Source organism: Sinocyclocheilus grahami, unplaced genomic scaffold, assembly GCF_001515645.1.
Source record: "Sinocyclocheilus grahami isolate Dianchi unplaced genomic scaffold, SAMN03320097.WGS_v1.1 scaffold380.1, whole genome shotgun sequence".
In the NCBI taxonomy this organism is placed as follows: Eukaryota; Metazoa; Chordata; class Actinopteri; order Cypriniformes; family Cyprinidae; genus Sinocyclocheilus; species Sinocyclocheilus grahami.
This window is the reverse complement of record NW_015505559.1, coordinates 332,754-348,177: the sequence shown is the minus strand read 5'-3', so window position 1 is coordinate 348,177 and position 15,424 is coordinate 332,754. Positions and strand designations below refer to the sequence as shown.

General features: G+C 37.2%; 1 protein-coding gene across 1 annotated transcript in view; it reads right to left on the bottom strand.

The window, feature by feature from the left end:
• The window catches only part of mycbp2 (MYC binding protein 2), a 135,245-nt gene that overhangs the window by 34,187 nt on the left and 85,634 nt on the right, over positions 1 to 15,424 (bottom strand). The window contains exons 44-53 of the mRNA XM_016230940.1: positions 14,088 to 14,206; positions 13,606 to 13,693; positions 10,360 to 10,409; positions 10,102 to 10,274; positions 9,851 to 9,995; positions 8,984 to 9,190; positions 6,168 to 6,223; positions 5,956 to 6,071; positions 5,651 to 5,748; positions 2,055 to 2,171 (exon numbers count right to left, since the gene is read on the bottom strand). Coding sequence (XP_016086426.1) covers positions 2,055 to 2,171; positions 5,651 to 5,748; positions 5,956 to 6,071; positions 6,168 to 6,223; positions 8,984 to 9,190; positions 9,851 to 9,995; positions 10,102 to 10,274; positions 10,360 to 10,409; positions 13,606 to 13,693; positions 14,088 to 14,206 — 1,169 coding nt within the window. The remainder of the gene's footprint in view (positions 1 to 2,054; positions 2,172 to 5,650; positions 5,749 to 5,955; positions 6,072 to 6,167; positions 6,224 to 8,983; positions 9,191 to 9,850; positions 9,996 to 10,101; positions 10,275 to 10,359; positions 10,410 to 13,605; positions 13,694 to 14,087; positions 14,207 to 15,424) is intronic.

Sequence of the window (15,424 nt, the reverse complement as noted above, 5' to 3'; positions counted from 1 at the left end):
ACTGATACCTTGACTTCGACACTGGTTCCTGAACTTCTTTCGATAGCTATTTTATGAAATCCAATCTAACAAGTTTACATTACCTCAAAAAACTTCATTTTAAAACGCATACCTTAGACGGAATCATCTATTCACTTTCCACTGATTTATGCGATCTGATGAGCATTAACTGCTTCCAGCGCTGTCTGCCTGTGTTTTCTCTTCCGCGATCGCTGTTCTGACTCAAAAGGAAGCTGCTCATTGTCACTCATATTATGCGTTACCCTGTCTCTGATGATGAACGTGTGTTACACTTTCAGAAAAACATTTACAGGGATGAAACATGAAGCTAATAAACACGCAATTAAAGTGAGTTTTGAGTAAAAGCAGAGCATAAATCGTCTCATGTAGCATGAAGCACGGTCACGTAAAACACGTTTTCCTGGGTGCCTCACCAGAGCCAATCACTGATTTAGGTACATCACGCATGCTGCAGTCTTATTGGCTCACTGACTTTGATGAGATTAACCCCTTAGGTATCGAAATTTGGTACCGAACGACAATACATTTTTCGAAATGCGATGGTATCAAGTCAATTCGGTCGGTGCCTAAAAAGTATAGAACTTGATACCCAGCCCTGCATGTGCCACTCTGAGCATGTGAAAAACGCTGCAGTGTCATCAAAGGGTAACTTCTACAAGTTCGCCAGTTAACAAGACAGCAGGAAGTTTACACTACCATTCAAAAGTTTGGACATGAATAGAAAAATAAACTTTTATATTCACTTGCGTTTTTCCTTACTATACGTTCCAAAAAAGTAGTTTTAGTGTTGCAAAGCAATTCATCTGCAAAACTAATTTTAAGCATTAAACACAGATCCAAAAACTGCTAAAATAATATATAAATAATTATTAGACATTACAATACCGTTCAAAAGTCTGGAGTCAGTAAGATTTAATAATTAAGAAATTACAGTAAGATAATACTTTTATTCAACAAGAATGTATTAAATTGATCAAAGACATTTATGATTTCTATTTCAAATAAATGCTGTTTAACTTTTCTATTCATCAAAGAATCCTGAAAAAAATGTATCAGTTTCCACAAAAAAAAATATTAAGCAGCATTTGAACTGTTTTCAACATTGATAATAATAATAATAATATAATAATAAATGTTTCTTGAGCAGCAAATCAGCATATTAGAATGATTTCTGAAGGATCATGTGACACTGAAGACTGGAGTAATGATGCTGGAAATTCAGCTTTGATCACAGGAATAAATTACATTTGCAAAATATATTAAAACGTAGATTAAAACAGTTATTTTAAATTGTAAAAATATTTTACAATATTACTGTTTTTACAGTATTTTTAATCAAATGAATGCAGAACAAGAGACTTCTATAAACCTCATTGACCAAACTTCTGAACAGTAGTGTGTATAAATATATAAACAATAAGTAACAGATATTAATAGATAATACATAATGTAATTAATAAGATACATATACAAAGTATTCTATAAAATGAAAAATAAATTCCATTAAGTGTGTCCAAAATTTTGACTGCTAGGTGTTTTTGTATTATATAGTTTGACCTGTCATGCAAACGTCATGCAGTTTGTCCAATTAGGTGTGCTTTGAAAGGTCAACGGCATACGGTTGAGTCGAATTTTGTGGTAAGGCTCTAGCTGTCATGTGAAAGGGTCTTCAGAGCAACCGACAGCACTGCAGATGTGAGATTGGGTCTAATAGAAGCTACGAGTGTTTGGCATGCAGAAATGGGCTTTTTAGAAATTGGCTGGGAGAGATGGTATCTATTTGAGATTTAACTACAGCCTCAAAGTCTCCTGCATGTGAATGAAGCAAAGGATAGGCAAATAAATGCTTCTGACCAAATCAAAAGTCAATTTGAAAGCATAGAGAGATGCAGAAATCGTTTTAAAAGCCTTTTGTTTTAAAACAGAGCATTGTTCACAGATTAAAGAAAGAGAAAACTAAAAATTAAAGAAAGAGAAAACAAAAAAAAGGACTTGAATTCAGAACAGTTTGGCCCTATTCTAGTGCGGTTTACCTCGTCAATGAATGTGATGGTGCCATTGACTTGGACTATGCCTATCTGTTCGCTCTGCAGAGAGGGGTGACTACGCACACGCAGCCCTGCGCTGTCCTTGGCCACAAATTTGCGCACCTGAGAGAAGCAGAGACAGAGAGACAGATGAGAAGATGGCAGGAAGCTGCAGTCAGAGAGCGAGGACTCACAGCACAGAGAGAACAGAACCCGCACTTCCTGTCAGACGAGGGAAACGTCAGTCCATCTGAGAGGCATTCAGCAGCAAAGAGCAGGAAAGACATCTGATTTTGTGCAGTTGTGTTGCTTGTTTCCCAGTTCAATACACAGTAAAGGAATAAAAAGTAACACTATTTGCACTGGTAAGTATAAATAGCATTGGCACCAAACAGCTATCTGAACACCAATAGTTCATAGTTCACCAATAAACAGAAACGAACGTACCAAAAAAAATATACATAAATTCCATGTGGTCCCTCAAGTAAACCTAGGTGCTAGGTGTAAGCTCAGCGTAAAATAAACATTAAATAATAAATAATAAATAAAAAAGTTTCAGATGGATGTTAGCATGTCAAGCCACAGGGTGTCAATTTCCAGAAAGGATTCATCGTCATAAAATTCATAAAATAAATGCTGTAATCATATACCATCTTCTTTAACGGAAAACATTTCTGATCATCATTTCCAGAGAATAACAGTCCAGTTGCGAACATTTACACTACATTTGAAAAGTTTGGGGTCAGGATGATTTTTTTTAAATGAAATTAATACTTTATACAGCAAAGACGCATTGAAAAATATTATAAATGTAAATATAAGATTTCTATTTCAAAAAAATCCTGAAAAAAAAGTGTCATGGTTTTCATAAAAATATTAAGCAGCACAAATGTTTTCAACATTAATAAGAAGAAATGTTTTTGGAGCAGCAAATCAGCATATCAGAATGATTTCTGAAGGATCATGTGACACTGAAGCCTGGAGTAAGCAACATTTTAAAATATATTAAAGTCCCCCTGTAGTCAAATATTTTATCCCTTAAAACTTATCTTTGATCATCAAAATGACATTTACAAATTTTTTTTTTGTGAAAATAATTATCATGCCTTAAAATAGCTTGAATGCAACTCTACACCCTTGCCTCATTTACTATACGCGGATCTATGAATATGCAAATTAGTCCCGCCTCCACTCAGTCACACCAGCCAGCGCCTCCTGATCCACTGAACTCTGTAGTAAATGCAAAACAATGGCATACACGGATAATGACTGATAAAACTATGTTTTTACTAGCGGACAACTACAGTGAACACTGTAACATTCGTTAAAGTTACTTACTTGACGATGCTGTGCCCTAAAATGTCTTGAAGACTCGAATGCAGCCGTTTGTGATTCTTAATTCGCGCTCACGAGCATACACGTGTGAAGTGCAGACGCCAATGCGGGAGAGGTGGGTCTGACTCCGGGCTACCTTTACACTGTTGCCACGGGTTATAATGCTAGTTAGCGGTTCTAAATTCACATTAAATCATGCAGCCTTGGTGAGCAGAAGAGACTTATTTCAAAAAGTCTTAGTGACCCCAAACTTTTGAAAGGTCGTGTAAAATGAATGGCTGAAGTGGTCAGACCCGATATATCAGACTGAGCAGCCGCTTAGGAATTTGGGAGCTCACCTTGCTAGGTTGAGGTTCAGCTTTAGGTTTGACCATCTGTGTGCCTGGAGGGATCATTCCTTTGGGAGGGTCTTTGACCTCGACCTCCAGACCAGCATCTGAACATACATTATTCACATCAGCAAACCCAAACCCAATATCAAGAGTTACTACACTGTTTTAAAACAGCAAAAACTTTATACACAACGGCTATAAATCATTTTATCATGTAAACACAATGTTTTACATTTTCTAAAAAAAAAAAAATAATAAAAATAATTGCTAATTTCGATTAAGATGATGAATAAATAGTGAAAAGCAGTTACCAATCTCAATGCCATCGATGGTCACATGAATGGTGTAAAGCCCAACAGCACCAGGGGTCCAGTTAGCGCTGTAGGTGCCGTCTGTGTTTGCCCGGATAAGCATGTTCTCACTGGGTCTGAGTAAAAAGCAAACAAACTGAACATGAAGCCTGTTCTTATATTTGAATTTGTTTGTAATTTATATGTGACAGGTAGAACAGTAATCTTTGAACCTCTTTGGTGTCGGTGAGGCGAAGCGAAGCTCTTCAAAGGAGTAATTTTCATATGCCTGGATAAATAAAAAAGCAAGTGATTTATCTAATGCAATGACATGCATGCATTTTTAAAGTCGACATGCAATGAGAATTCCCCCTATATATTTTGTAAATGCATGCTACTGATCTTATAGTTAATGATTCATCAATGCATTTTTCACTTGGTTGTACCATCATGATACAGAAGAAAAGATCCGTTGCTAATTTTAATTTATAAACAAATTTAAGTGTGACTTAAGTGTTCAAATAAATATATTATTGTAATATCTCACTGGAAAATAAAAAAAAGACCTATATTTTAACAGAGAAAAATAGATGTTTTAAAAAAAAACAATAATTATTATTTTATTTAATTTTTCATCCTAACTGTAAAATTACAAGACCAATATTTATGGCTGGCTTAGTTTCTTCATTGTCAAACGTTAAATTATTGAACTTTTTTTGGCCATAAAACTGCAGAGAGCCATTAAAACTTCTCTTTTGTTGCTGCTTCTCATTACAAGTTAGGGAAGATGGTTAAAAATGAGAAGAATTATAGTAAAATTAAACTGCAGCCTTTGCAATTTGATAATTGCACTTAGCCATATCACGTTTCCAGCTTTATATTAATCAATTGGGCAGCCCCAGTCCAACTCATTTTTGTAGCTACCGTAATTATCAAGTCAAGAGATGAGAGGAACCTTCATCATGGTGATGGCGATATAACGGGCCTCTTTGATGATCATGGGCTCATATGTCGCCTCCAGTTTGGGCGGTGGGTGGCCACCGTAGGTGAGGTCAGTGCCTGATGTGGAATTAGAGGAGCTGCCTGGCAAACGCTGTAGCTTCTTCACGTTCTCCTGCTGGATGGACGCGGATCTATGAATATGCAAATTAGTCCCGCCTCCACTCAGTCACACCAGCCAGCGCCTCCTGATCCACTGAACTCTGTAGTAAATGCAAAACAATGGCATACACGGATAATGACTGATAAAACTATGTTTTTACTAGCGGACAACTACAGTGAACACTGTAACATTCGTTAAAGTTACTTACTTGACGATGCTGTGCCCTAAAATGTCTTGAAGACTCGAATGCAGCCGTTTGTGATTCTTAATTCGCGCTCACGAGCATACACGTGTGAAGTGCAGACGCCAATGCGGGAGAGGTGGGTCTGACTCCGGGCTACCTTTACACTGTTGCCACGGGTTATAATGCTAGTTAGCGGTTCTAAATTCACATTAAATCATGCAGCCTTGGTGAGCAGAAGAGACTTATTTCAAAAAGTCTTAGTGACCCCAAACTTTTGAAAGGTCGTGTAAAATGAATGGCTGAAGTGGTCAGACCCGATATATCAGACTGAGCAGCCGCTTAGGAATTTGGGAGCTCACCTTGCTAGGTTGAGGTTCAGCTTTAGGTTTGACCATCTGTGTGCCTGGAGGGATCATTCCTTTGGGAGGGTCTTTGACCTCGACCTCCAGACCAGCATCTGAACATACATTATTCACATCAGCAAACCCAAACCCAATATCAAGAGTTACTACACTGTTTTAAAACAGCAAAAACTTTATACACAACGGCTATAAATCATTTTATCATGTAAACACAATGTTTTACATTTTCTAAAAAAAAAAAAATAATAAAAATAATTGCTAATTTCGATTAAGATGATGAATAAATAGTGAAAAGCAGTTACCAATCTCAATGCCATCGATGGTCACATGAATGGTGTAAAGCCCAACAGCACCAGGGGTCCAGTTAGCGCTGTAGGTGCCGTCTGTGTTTGCCCGGATAAGCATGTTCTCACTGGGTCTGAGTAAAAAGCAAACAAACTGAACATGAAGCCTGTTCTTATATTTGAATTTGTTTGTAATTTATATGTGACAGGTAGAACAGTAATCTTTGAACCTCTTTGGTGTCGGTGAGGCGAAGCGAAGCTCTTCAAAGGAGTAATTTTCATATGCCTGGATAAATAAAAAAGCAAGTGATTTATCTAATGCAATGACATGCATGCATTTTTAAAGTCGACATGCAATGAGAATTCCCCCTATATATTTTGTAAATGCATGCTACTGATCTTATAGTTAATGATTCATCAATGCATTTTTCACTTGGTTGTACCATCATGATACAGAAGAAAAGATCCGTTGCTAATTTTAATTTATAAACAAATTTAAGTGTGACTTAAGTGTTCAAATAAATATATTATTGTAATATCTCACTGGAAAATAAAAAAAAGACCTATATTTTAACAGAGAAAAATAGATGTTTTTAAAAAAAACAATAATTATTATTTTATTTAATTTTTCATCCTAACTGTAAAATTACAATACCAATATTTATGGCTGGCTTAGTTTCTTCATTGTCAAACGTTAAATTATTGAACTTTTTTTGGCCATAAAACTGCAGAGAGCCATTAAAACTTCTCTTTTGTTGCTGCTTCTCATTACAAGTTAGGGAAGATGGTTAAAAATGAGAAGAATTATAGTAAAATTAAACTGCAGCCTTTGCAATTTGATAATTGCACTTAGCCATATCACGTTTCCAGCTTTATATTAATCAATTGGGCAGCCCCAGTCCAACTAATTTTTGTAGCTACCGTAATTATCAAGTCAAGAGATGAGAGGAACCTTCATCATGGTGATGGCGATATAACGGGCCTCTTTGATGATCATGGGCTCATATGTCGCCTCCAGTTTGGGCGGTGGGTGGCCACCATAGGTGAGATCAGTGCCAGATGTGGAATTAGAGGAGCTGCCTGGCAAACGCTGTAGCTCCTTCACGTTCTCCTGCTGGATGGACTTCTTCTGAGAGACAGGAACAGCCTTGACTTCAACCTACAAACACAGAGCAGAGACGCTTAGATGTGCTGGTTTCATAACTCACCGTTTGATTCAAGAAAGATGCTAACCTTCATGTTTGGCACATGCACAACATCTCCATATTGGTCTTTGGTCTGCACCACAACAGTAGTGGGCCAGCCACAGCGGATGTCATCTTTGTTCAGGATGAGCGAGGTCTTCTGAGGGTCTGCGTAGGAGTCTGGCTGAAGCCACCTGGGATGGCAGAATGGTAAAGATGCTAGAATGAGGGCCAGGTATTAAAGGATGTATAGACGGTACATATTAGAATAAAGGGAGCTGAAAAATGTTCGAGGCTGACCTGGCGAGCCGCCCGCCGCTGGAGTTCTGCACACAGGTGATGAAGTCCTCTAGGAAGGAGTGTTCGTTAGTTTGCAGGTGCAGTGGCAGGTTCCCCTCCAGTGCCTCTAGGATTGAGGGAGAGTGAGAGAGGGCCAGTCCCTTCCCCAGGAGCCCTGAGTGGGCTTTACACACCTGCTTGACACAAACACACCATTAGAGCTTCACTATGATGATGATACTGCACTCGCAAACACCAAAACCATTTCTAATTCAGTACCTGGAGTGAGGCCTCCTCTAAAATCTCCAAATCCTCCTCCAGTTCATTTCCTGTAAGATGGTACATAATTCATATAATCAGATGAAGACGACAAAGTTCGTGCTTATCATTTTATCAGTGCCACCAGTGAAGGAAATAATAAATGAACTTCCTTTGTCAATAGCGTGACAGTAGCTCAGTTGTTTCAAACAATGTAGCTTTTCCAGTTTTTACAAGCTACTTTTTAAGACCTAAGAAGTTGCAGTGTACCGTGACAAAACTGTTGTTTAAATGTCAAATTGTGTTATGCTTTACAGTAAGCTGTGGAAATATTCAAACCCACTCTCTTTTAAAAACTTAGTTTCATTCGAGTCTGTTTCGATCAGTTTGTTTGGAAGGTTCACATATATGAATTGATTAATTTGAAAATTCTTTAAGGGAGATATTTAGCTCAATTAAAATTTGGAATAGAAAACAGAATTTAGTAAACAGAAGAATATAAATTAGGGTCAGTTATAAATAGAGATGCACCGTTTGCAATTTTCTTGGCCGATTCCAATTTTCTTTCTTAGAACTATAATTGACAGCATATACAAACAAAAACCTACTTTTTTTTTCAGTGCAAAAAACAATTACAAAACAATTCCCTTAATCGGGACTAAGTTACAGATGTTCTCTCACTTAAACAACTCTAAAAACAAAGTGCTCTGTGACTGGAAAGAGGTAGAAATGAGTTGCTGCATAACAAAACAGATGTATTTTCGCTACTGATCTTATAGTTAATGATTCATCAATGCATTTTTCACTTGGTTGTACCATCATGATACAGAAGAAAAGATCCGTTGCTAATTTTAATTTATAAACAAATTTAAGTGTGACTTAAGTGTTCAAATAAATATATTATTGTAATATCTCACTGGAAAATAAAAAAAAGACCTATATTTTAACAGAGAAAAATAGATGTTTTAAAAAAAAACAATAATTATTATTTTATTTAATTTTTCATCCTAACTGTAAAATTACAAGACCAATATTTATGGCTGGCTTAGTTTCTTCATTGTCAAACGTTAAATTATTGAACTTTTTTTGGCCATAAAACTGCAGAGAGCCATTAAAACTTCTCTTTTGTTGCTGCTTCTCATTACAAGTTAGGGAAGATGGTTAAAAATGAGAAGAATTATAGTAAAATTAAACTGCAGCCTTTGCAATTTGATAATTGCACTTAGCCATATCACGTTTCCAGCTTTATATTAATCAATTGGGCAGCCCCAGTCCAACTAATTTTTGTAGCTACCGTAATTATCAAGTCAAGAGATGAGAGGAACCTTCATCATGGTGATGGCGATATAACGGGCCTCTTTGATGATCATGGGCTCATATGTCGCCTCCAGTTTGGGCGGTGGGTGGCCACCATAGGTGAGATCAGTGCCAGATGTGGAATTAGAGGAGCTGCCTGGCAAACGCTGTAGCTTCTTCACGTTCTCCTGCTGGATGGACTTCTTCTGAGAGACAGGAACAGCCTTGACTTCAACCTACAAACACAGAGCAGAAGACGCTTAGATGTGCTGGTTTCATAACTCACCGTTTGATTCAAGAAAGATGCTAACCTTCATGTTTGGCACATGCACAACATCTCCATATTGGTCTTTGGTCTGCACCACAACAGTAGTGGGCCAGCCACAGCGGATGTCATCTTTGTTCAGGATGAGCGAGGTCTTCTGAGGGTCTGCGTAGGAGTCTGGCTGAAGCCACCTGGGATGGCAGAATGGTAAAGATGCTAGAATGAGGGCCAGGTATTAAAGGATGTATAGACGGTACATATTAGAATAAAGGGAGCTGAAAAATGTTCGAGGCTGACCTGGCGAGCCGCCCGCCGCTGGAGTTCTGCACACAGGTGATGAAGTCCTCTAGGAAGGAGTGTTCGTTAGTTTGCAGGTGCAGTGGCAGGTTCCCCTCCAGTGCCTCTAGGATTGAGGGAGAGTGAGAGAGGGCCAGTCCCTTCCCCAGATCAGTGCCAGATGTGGAATTAGAGGAGCTGCCTGGCAAACGCTGTAGCTTCTTCACGTTCTCCTGCTGGATGGACTTCTTCTGAGAGACAGGAACAGCCTTGACTTCAACCTACAAACACAGAGCAGAGACGCTTAGATGTGCTGGTTTCATAACTCACCGTTTGATTCAAGAAAGATGCTAACCTTCATGTTTGGCACATGCACAACATCTCCATATTGGTCTTTGGTCTGCACCACAACAGTAGTGGGCCAGCCACAGCGGATGTCATCTTTGTTCAGGATGAGCGAGGTCTTCTGAGGGTCTGCGTAGGAGTCTGGCTGAAGCCACCTGGGATGGCAGAATGGTAAAGATGCTAGAATGAGGGCCAGGTATTAAAGGATGTATAGACGGTACATATTAGAATAAAGGGAGCTGAAAAATGTTCGAGGCTGACCTGGCGAGCCGCCCGCCGCTGGAGTTCTGCACACAGGTGATGAAGTCCTCTAGGAAGGAGTGTTCGTTAGTTTGCAGGTGCAGTGGCAGGTTCCCCTCCAGTGCCTCTAGGATTGAGGGAGAGTGAGAGAGGGCCAGTCCCTTCCCCAGGAGCCCTGAGTGGGCTTTACACACCTGCTTGACACAAACACACCATTAGAGCTTCACTATGATGATGATACTGCACTCGCAAACACCAAAACCATTTCTAATTCAGTACCTGGAGTGAGGCCTCCTCTAAAATCTCCAAATCCTCCTCCAGTTCATTTCCTGTAAGATGGTACATAATTCATATAATCAGATGAAGACGACAAAGTTCGTGCTTATCATTTTATCAGTGCCACCAGTGAAAGAAATAATAAATGAACTTCCTTTGTCAATAGCGTGACAGTAGCTCAGTTGTTTCAAACAATGTAGCTTTTCCAGTTTTTACAAGCTACTTTTTAAGACCTAAGAAGTTGCAGTGTACCGTGACAAAACTGTTGTTTAAATGTCAAATTGTGTTATGCTTTACAGTAAGCTGTGGAAATATTCAAACCCACTCTCTTTTAAAAACTTAGTTTCATTCGAGTCTGTTTCGATCAGTTTGTTTGGAAGGTTCACATATATGAATTGATTAATTTGAAAATTCTTTAAGGGAGATATTTAGCTCAATTAAAATTTGGAATAGAAAACAGAATTTAGTAAACAGAAGAATATAAATTAGGGTCAGTTATAAATAGAGATGCACCGTTTGCAATTTTCTTGGCCGATTCCAATTTTCTTTCTTAGAACTATAATTGACAGCATATACAAACAAAAACCTACTTTTTTTTTCAGTGCAAAAAACAATTACAAAACAATTCCCTTAATCGGGACTAAGTTACAGATGTTCTCTCACTTAAACAACTCTAAAAACAAAGTGCTCTGTGACTGGAAAGAGGTAGAAATGAGTTGCTGCATAACAAAACAGATGTATTTTCCCACTATGTTTATAATTTTTCTTTCCTAAGCTTATTAAATGTGTTATCTTTCACATCAACATTGTTTCAATTAATTCAGAATAATAAGAAACTGTAGAGTTGTTACCATTCAAATGAATCAACAATTATTTTTATACATTTAATAAATTTGGTAACACTTTACAATAAGGTTCCATTACTTAATGTTAGTTAAAGGTCCCATGGCATGAACATTTCACTTTATGAGGTTTTTTAACATTAATATGAGTTCCCCTAGCCTGCCTACGGTCCCCCAGTGGCTAGAAATGGCGACAGGTGTAAACCGAGCCCTGGGTATCCTGCTTCGCCTTTGAGATAATGAAAGCTCAGATGGCCCAATCTGGAATCTTCCCTTTATGTCGTCATACGGGGAAAGGTTACCTCCCCTTTCTCTGCTTTGCCCGTCCAAAGAATTTGGCCCGCCCATGAGAAAATGAGCTACTACCGTGCAAGGCGAGCGCAATATTTTTTTTCCTCGAGAGACATCATGGCTTGCAAACAAGTGAAGCATGGCAGATGCTCCGCCTCTCTCCTCCTCATTAGCATTTAAAGCTACAGACACAGAAATGGCACATCCTAAGGAAAGCTCATTGTGGGACTGGCTCGTAGTGGCTGAAATTCTGCACCAAGGCTGAAATTCGGGAAAGAGACTTCAGATACAGTACTAGGGACCACTTAGGCCTATATAAAAGCATCCAAAAAGCAGCATGTCATGGGACCTTTAACGTATCAACTAACATGAACAAACAATGAGCAATACATTTATTATGGCATTTATTAATCTTGGTTAAAAAGCAGGTCATATGGTATTTTAAAAAGTGTCCTAATATTGTGTTGGAGTTTCCTACACTGGGTTTAAATGCATCAGAAAACATTGAAATTTTCTCAGAATATACATTTAATATTAGAATCATTTTTCAATGATTTCGAAACGATTCGTTCAAAGCAGTTCTGAGCTTAAGAACTGTATACCCCTCCCTTCCATAAGCCAACTCTGCTCTGATTGGTCAGCTGGCCAAGTCTGTTGTGATCGGTCTTTCTGTATACAATGTGTGTCGGAAACGAAACATCCATTACCATAATTGATTTTTTGCTCCGGAGGGTTACTTGTAAACAAATAAGCTATAAGGTTACAAAAATGGCATCGATATTACTTTATCAATTCGAGCCCGAGTCCAAGGATGATACCGACGCAGTCGCTCAACCAGAAACTCCATCGCAAGCATGACTTGATCAGGACGTTTCTCAGTAGTAAGTTTAAACTTTGCATGTGGTACTTTACGTGATATGACAGCAGCTTTATTGCATTCATTATTATTATTTACTTAGAGGTGCACGTGTGGGAATTGTGTTAGTATGCCCAGTGAGGCTGAAAACACAGCGTCTTCTTGACATGATGTAAACACTAACTAGCGGAAGTGTTTGTGGGCAGGTCAGAGTGTTCGTATTTCTTCTTCTTCGTGTTTATTGGCAGATAGCAATCTTAAAAAGAGCATTACCGCCATCGACTACTGGAGGTTATGGATCAGATACTTATGTGTTTGTATTTTGCAGGCAGGCGGGGATTATGTAAATGTGTTACTTTGTGATGTATATAGGTAACAGGCAGAAGATTCGAAAATATGACGGCTCGTTAAGGCGGTTCAGAGTAGACTCTTTCTTTTGAAAGACAATATCTTTATTTATCATGCACTTTTTTGATTAACAACGTTGCAGACTGTTTACACTGAAGGATAGCTACGTTACAAACTACAAAAAATAAATTTTTCGAAAAGCCATATGACCTGCTCTTTAATGTTATTTAATGAAAATACAGTTATTCATTGCTAGTTCATGTTAATTCACAGCTCATTAACTAATGTTAACAAGCACAACTTTTGATTTTAACAATGCATTAGTAAATATTGAAATTAATTAACATTAACTAAGATTAATAAATGCTGTAGAAGTATTGTTCATTTTTAGTTCATGTTAGCTAAAGTAGTTAACTAATGTTAACTAATGAACCTTATTGTAAAGCGTCACCATAAATTTGATTAATTTAATAAACAGTAACATTGAGAAATATTACTACAATTTAAAATAACTTATTTCTGTTTGAATATATTTTAAAATGTAATTTATTCCTGTGATCAAAACTGAATTTTCAGCATCATTACTCCAGTCTTCAGATCCTTCAGAAATCATGCTGATTTGCTGCTCAAGAAACATTTCTGATTATTATCAATGTTGAAAACAGTTGTGCTGCTTCATAGTTTTGTGGAAACTGAAATACATTTTTTTTTTCAAACAGAAATCTTTTGTAACAAATGTCTTTACCGTCACTTTTTATAAATGTAGTGTGTCTTTGCTGTGAATGGTATTGTATGTTTTAAAAGGTATTTTAAAAAATTATAATAATTATGAGCAGTTTGAGCTTTAAATTATGAGCAGTTTGTATCATTACGGTTTCTTCTCCAGCATTGGAAAGCAGCAGTCATTCTTACCTATGGGTAGGGCAAGATCCTTTTTCATGAGTGCATCTGCACACACGCTTCCCAAATAGGCCAATTCCTTCTCCAGCTGAATAATTCCCTGAAACCATAGCCACATTTATATTACATTTAGATTTATAGCCACATGACAGATGCCTCAAATACATATGCAGTATGGATCACTAATCCTTTCTCTGGTCCAAAGCAATCCATAATTGAGATGCTGGTAGTGGTAAATATAAAATAACTTCATTTACGATGTCCAAGCTGAAACTGTTTCCAGCCACAGTTCAATAAACATGCTTGTATGAACAACAGCAGCGCTCATGTTTCTTTTCGATATATTTCTATAAATGTTGACCTGCAAATTATGTAATTTATCAGTGCGGGGCCACATAGGGTAAAAAGTAGGTAAAAACAGGCTCCTCAAACATTGATACTTCATTTCATGCATTGGGCTCAGGTTTAAGACACATCCATATTGAATTTCATACCTCATCAAGACCAGGGTTAAACTCATAACCGACAGCTACACATTTGAATCCATAGAAACAGGCTTTCTCGTCTTTCACATAATCCGATGCCGTTTCCAAGGAGAAGTGGGCTTCGTTACCTTACATTAGAGAAAGTAAATCAATTAATGAGTGAGTCAGTGTAGCAGAGCTCATTTTGAATAATAATAAGGTGCAGGGTTATTACAGTTAATAAAAGTACAACTACAACCATAAACATTGCCTTTACTTAAAATAAAAAATAAATAAATAACTGAAATAAAATAAAAACCTTCAGGTACTAAAGTAACAAACTAAAAGAAAAAATTTATAAAAACCATATAAACTAGGGCTGTCACGATTCCTCGATTCAATTCGGGGACTCGATTTAAAAAAAAAAAATCCTCGACTGCAATATGTCCGTGTCGAGTAACTGGCAAAATACTGGAAGTGGCGCATTCCACAGACGAGAATCTATGAAACACATTATTTCCATTTCCCAATGCTACTGTGAATTCATAAACGCTACAATTCAATTAAATAACCATATGCGATGCAGGTTTAATATGTGCGCTTTAATTATTTACATGCGTGTAGGTTACGCATGTGTGTGTCAGAGTGGCTCCGTTCACAGTAAATGCTGCTCCACACGAACGGTTATCATTTACATGTGTGAAGCGTCTCTTTGCAAATTGCTGTGAGTTTGGCTTTATTACAACGTTCATCTGGGAATGCAACGTGCGCCATTTCATCAGATTTGTAAGGTAAATAATTTTTTAACGACCCCTTTCAAACACAGGAGAACACATCATTATCTTTCTCAATATGCTAACTGTTCATGGCAATTTAAAAAAAAAAGTTTAAACCGTCGCTCTGAGTTACACGTTTTGATGTCCACATATTCAAGAAATTACAGTGGCTGTAGCATTTCTGTCATAAAGAAATGGCCAAATATTAAAGATTAAGTGGACATTTGAGTAACACTTTCTATGAAGCCTGTATATATATATATAACACATTATAAGGGTATTCTTAAGGCATTATAATGTATCCATAATGCATTATAAAAAACCTTTATAATATGTTGTATCGTCTGATAAATAATCATAACAACAATTATAATACATTGTAATACTTACGCATTTGTGGTTATAACGTTTAAGAGTATGATTATTTATAACACACAATTACTCTATCTTGTGAGAGGTTAGGAGTGGTTGAGTGTTTTTGAGAGTTTTGCTGTGAGCTAGTTTAAAATCAGTTGAAATACTTTCAAATTATTGCATTATTATTTATATTTATATATATATATATATATATATATATATATATTATTTTTT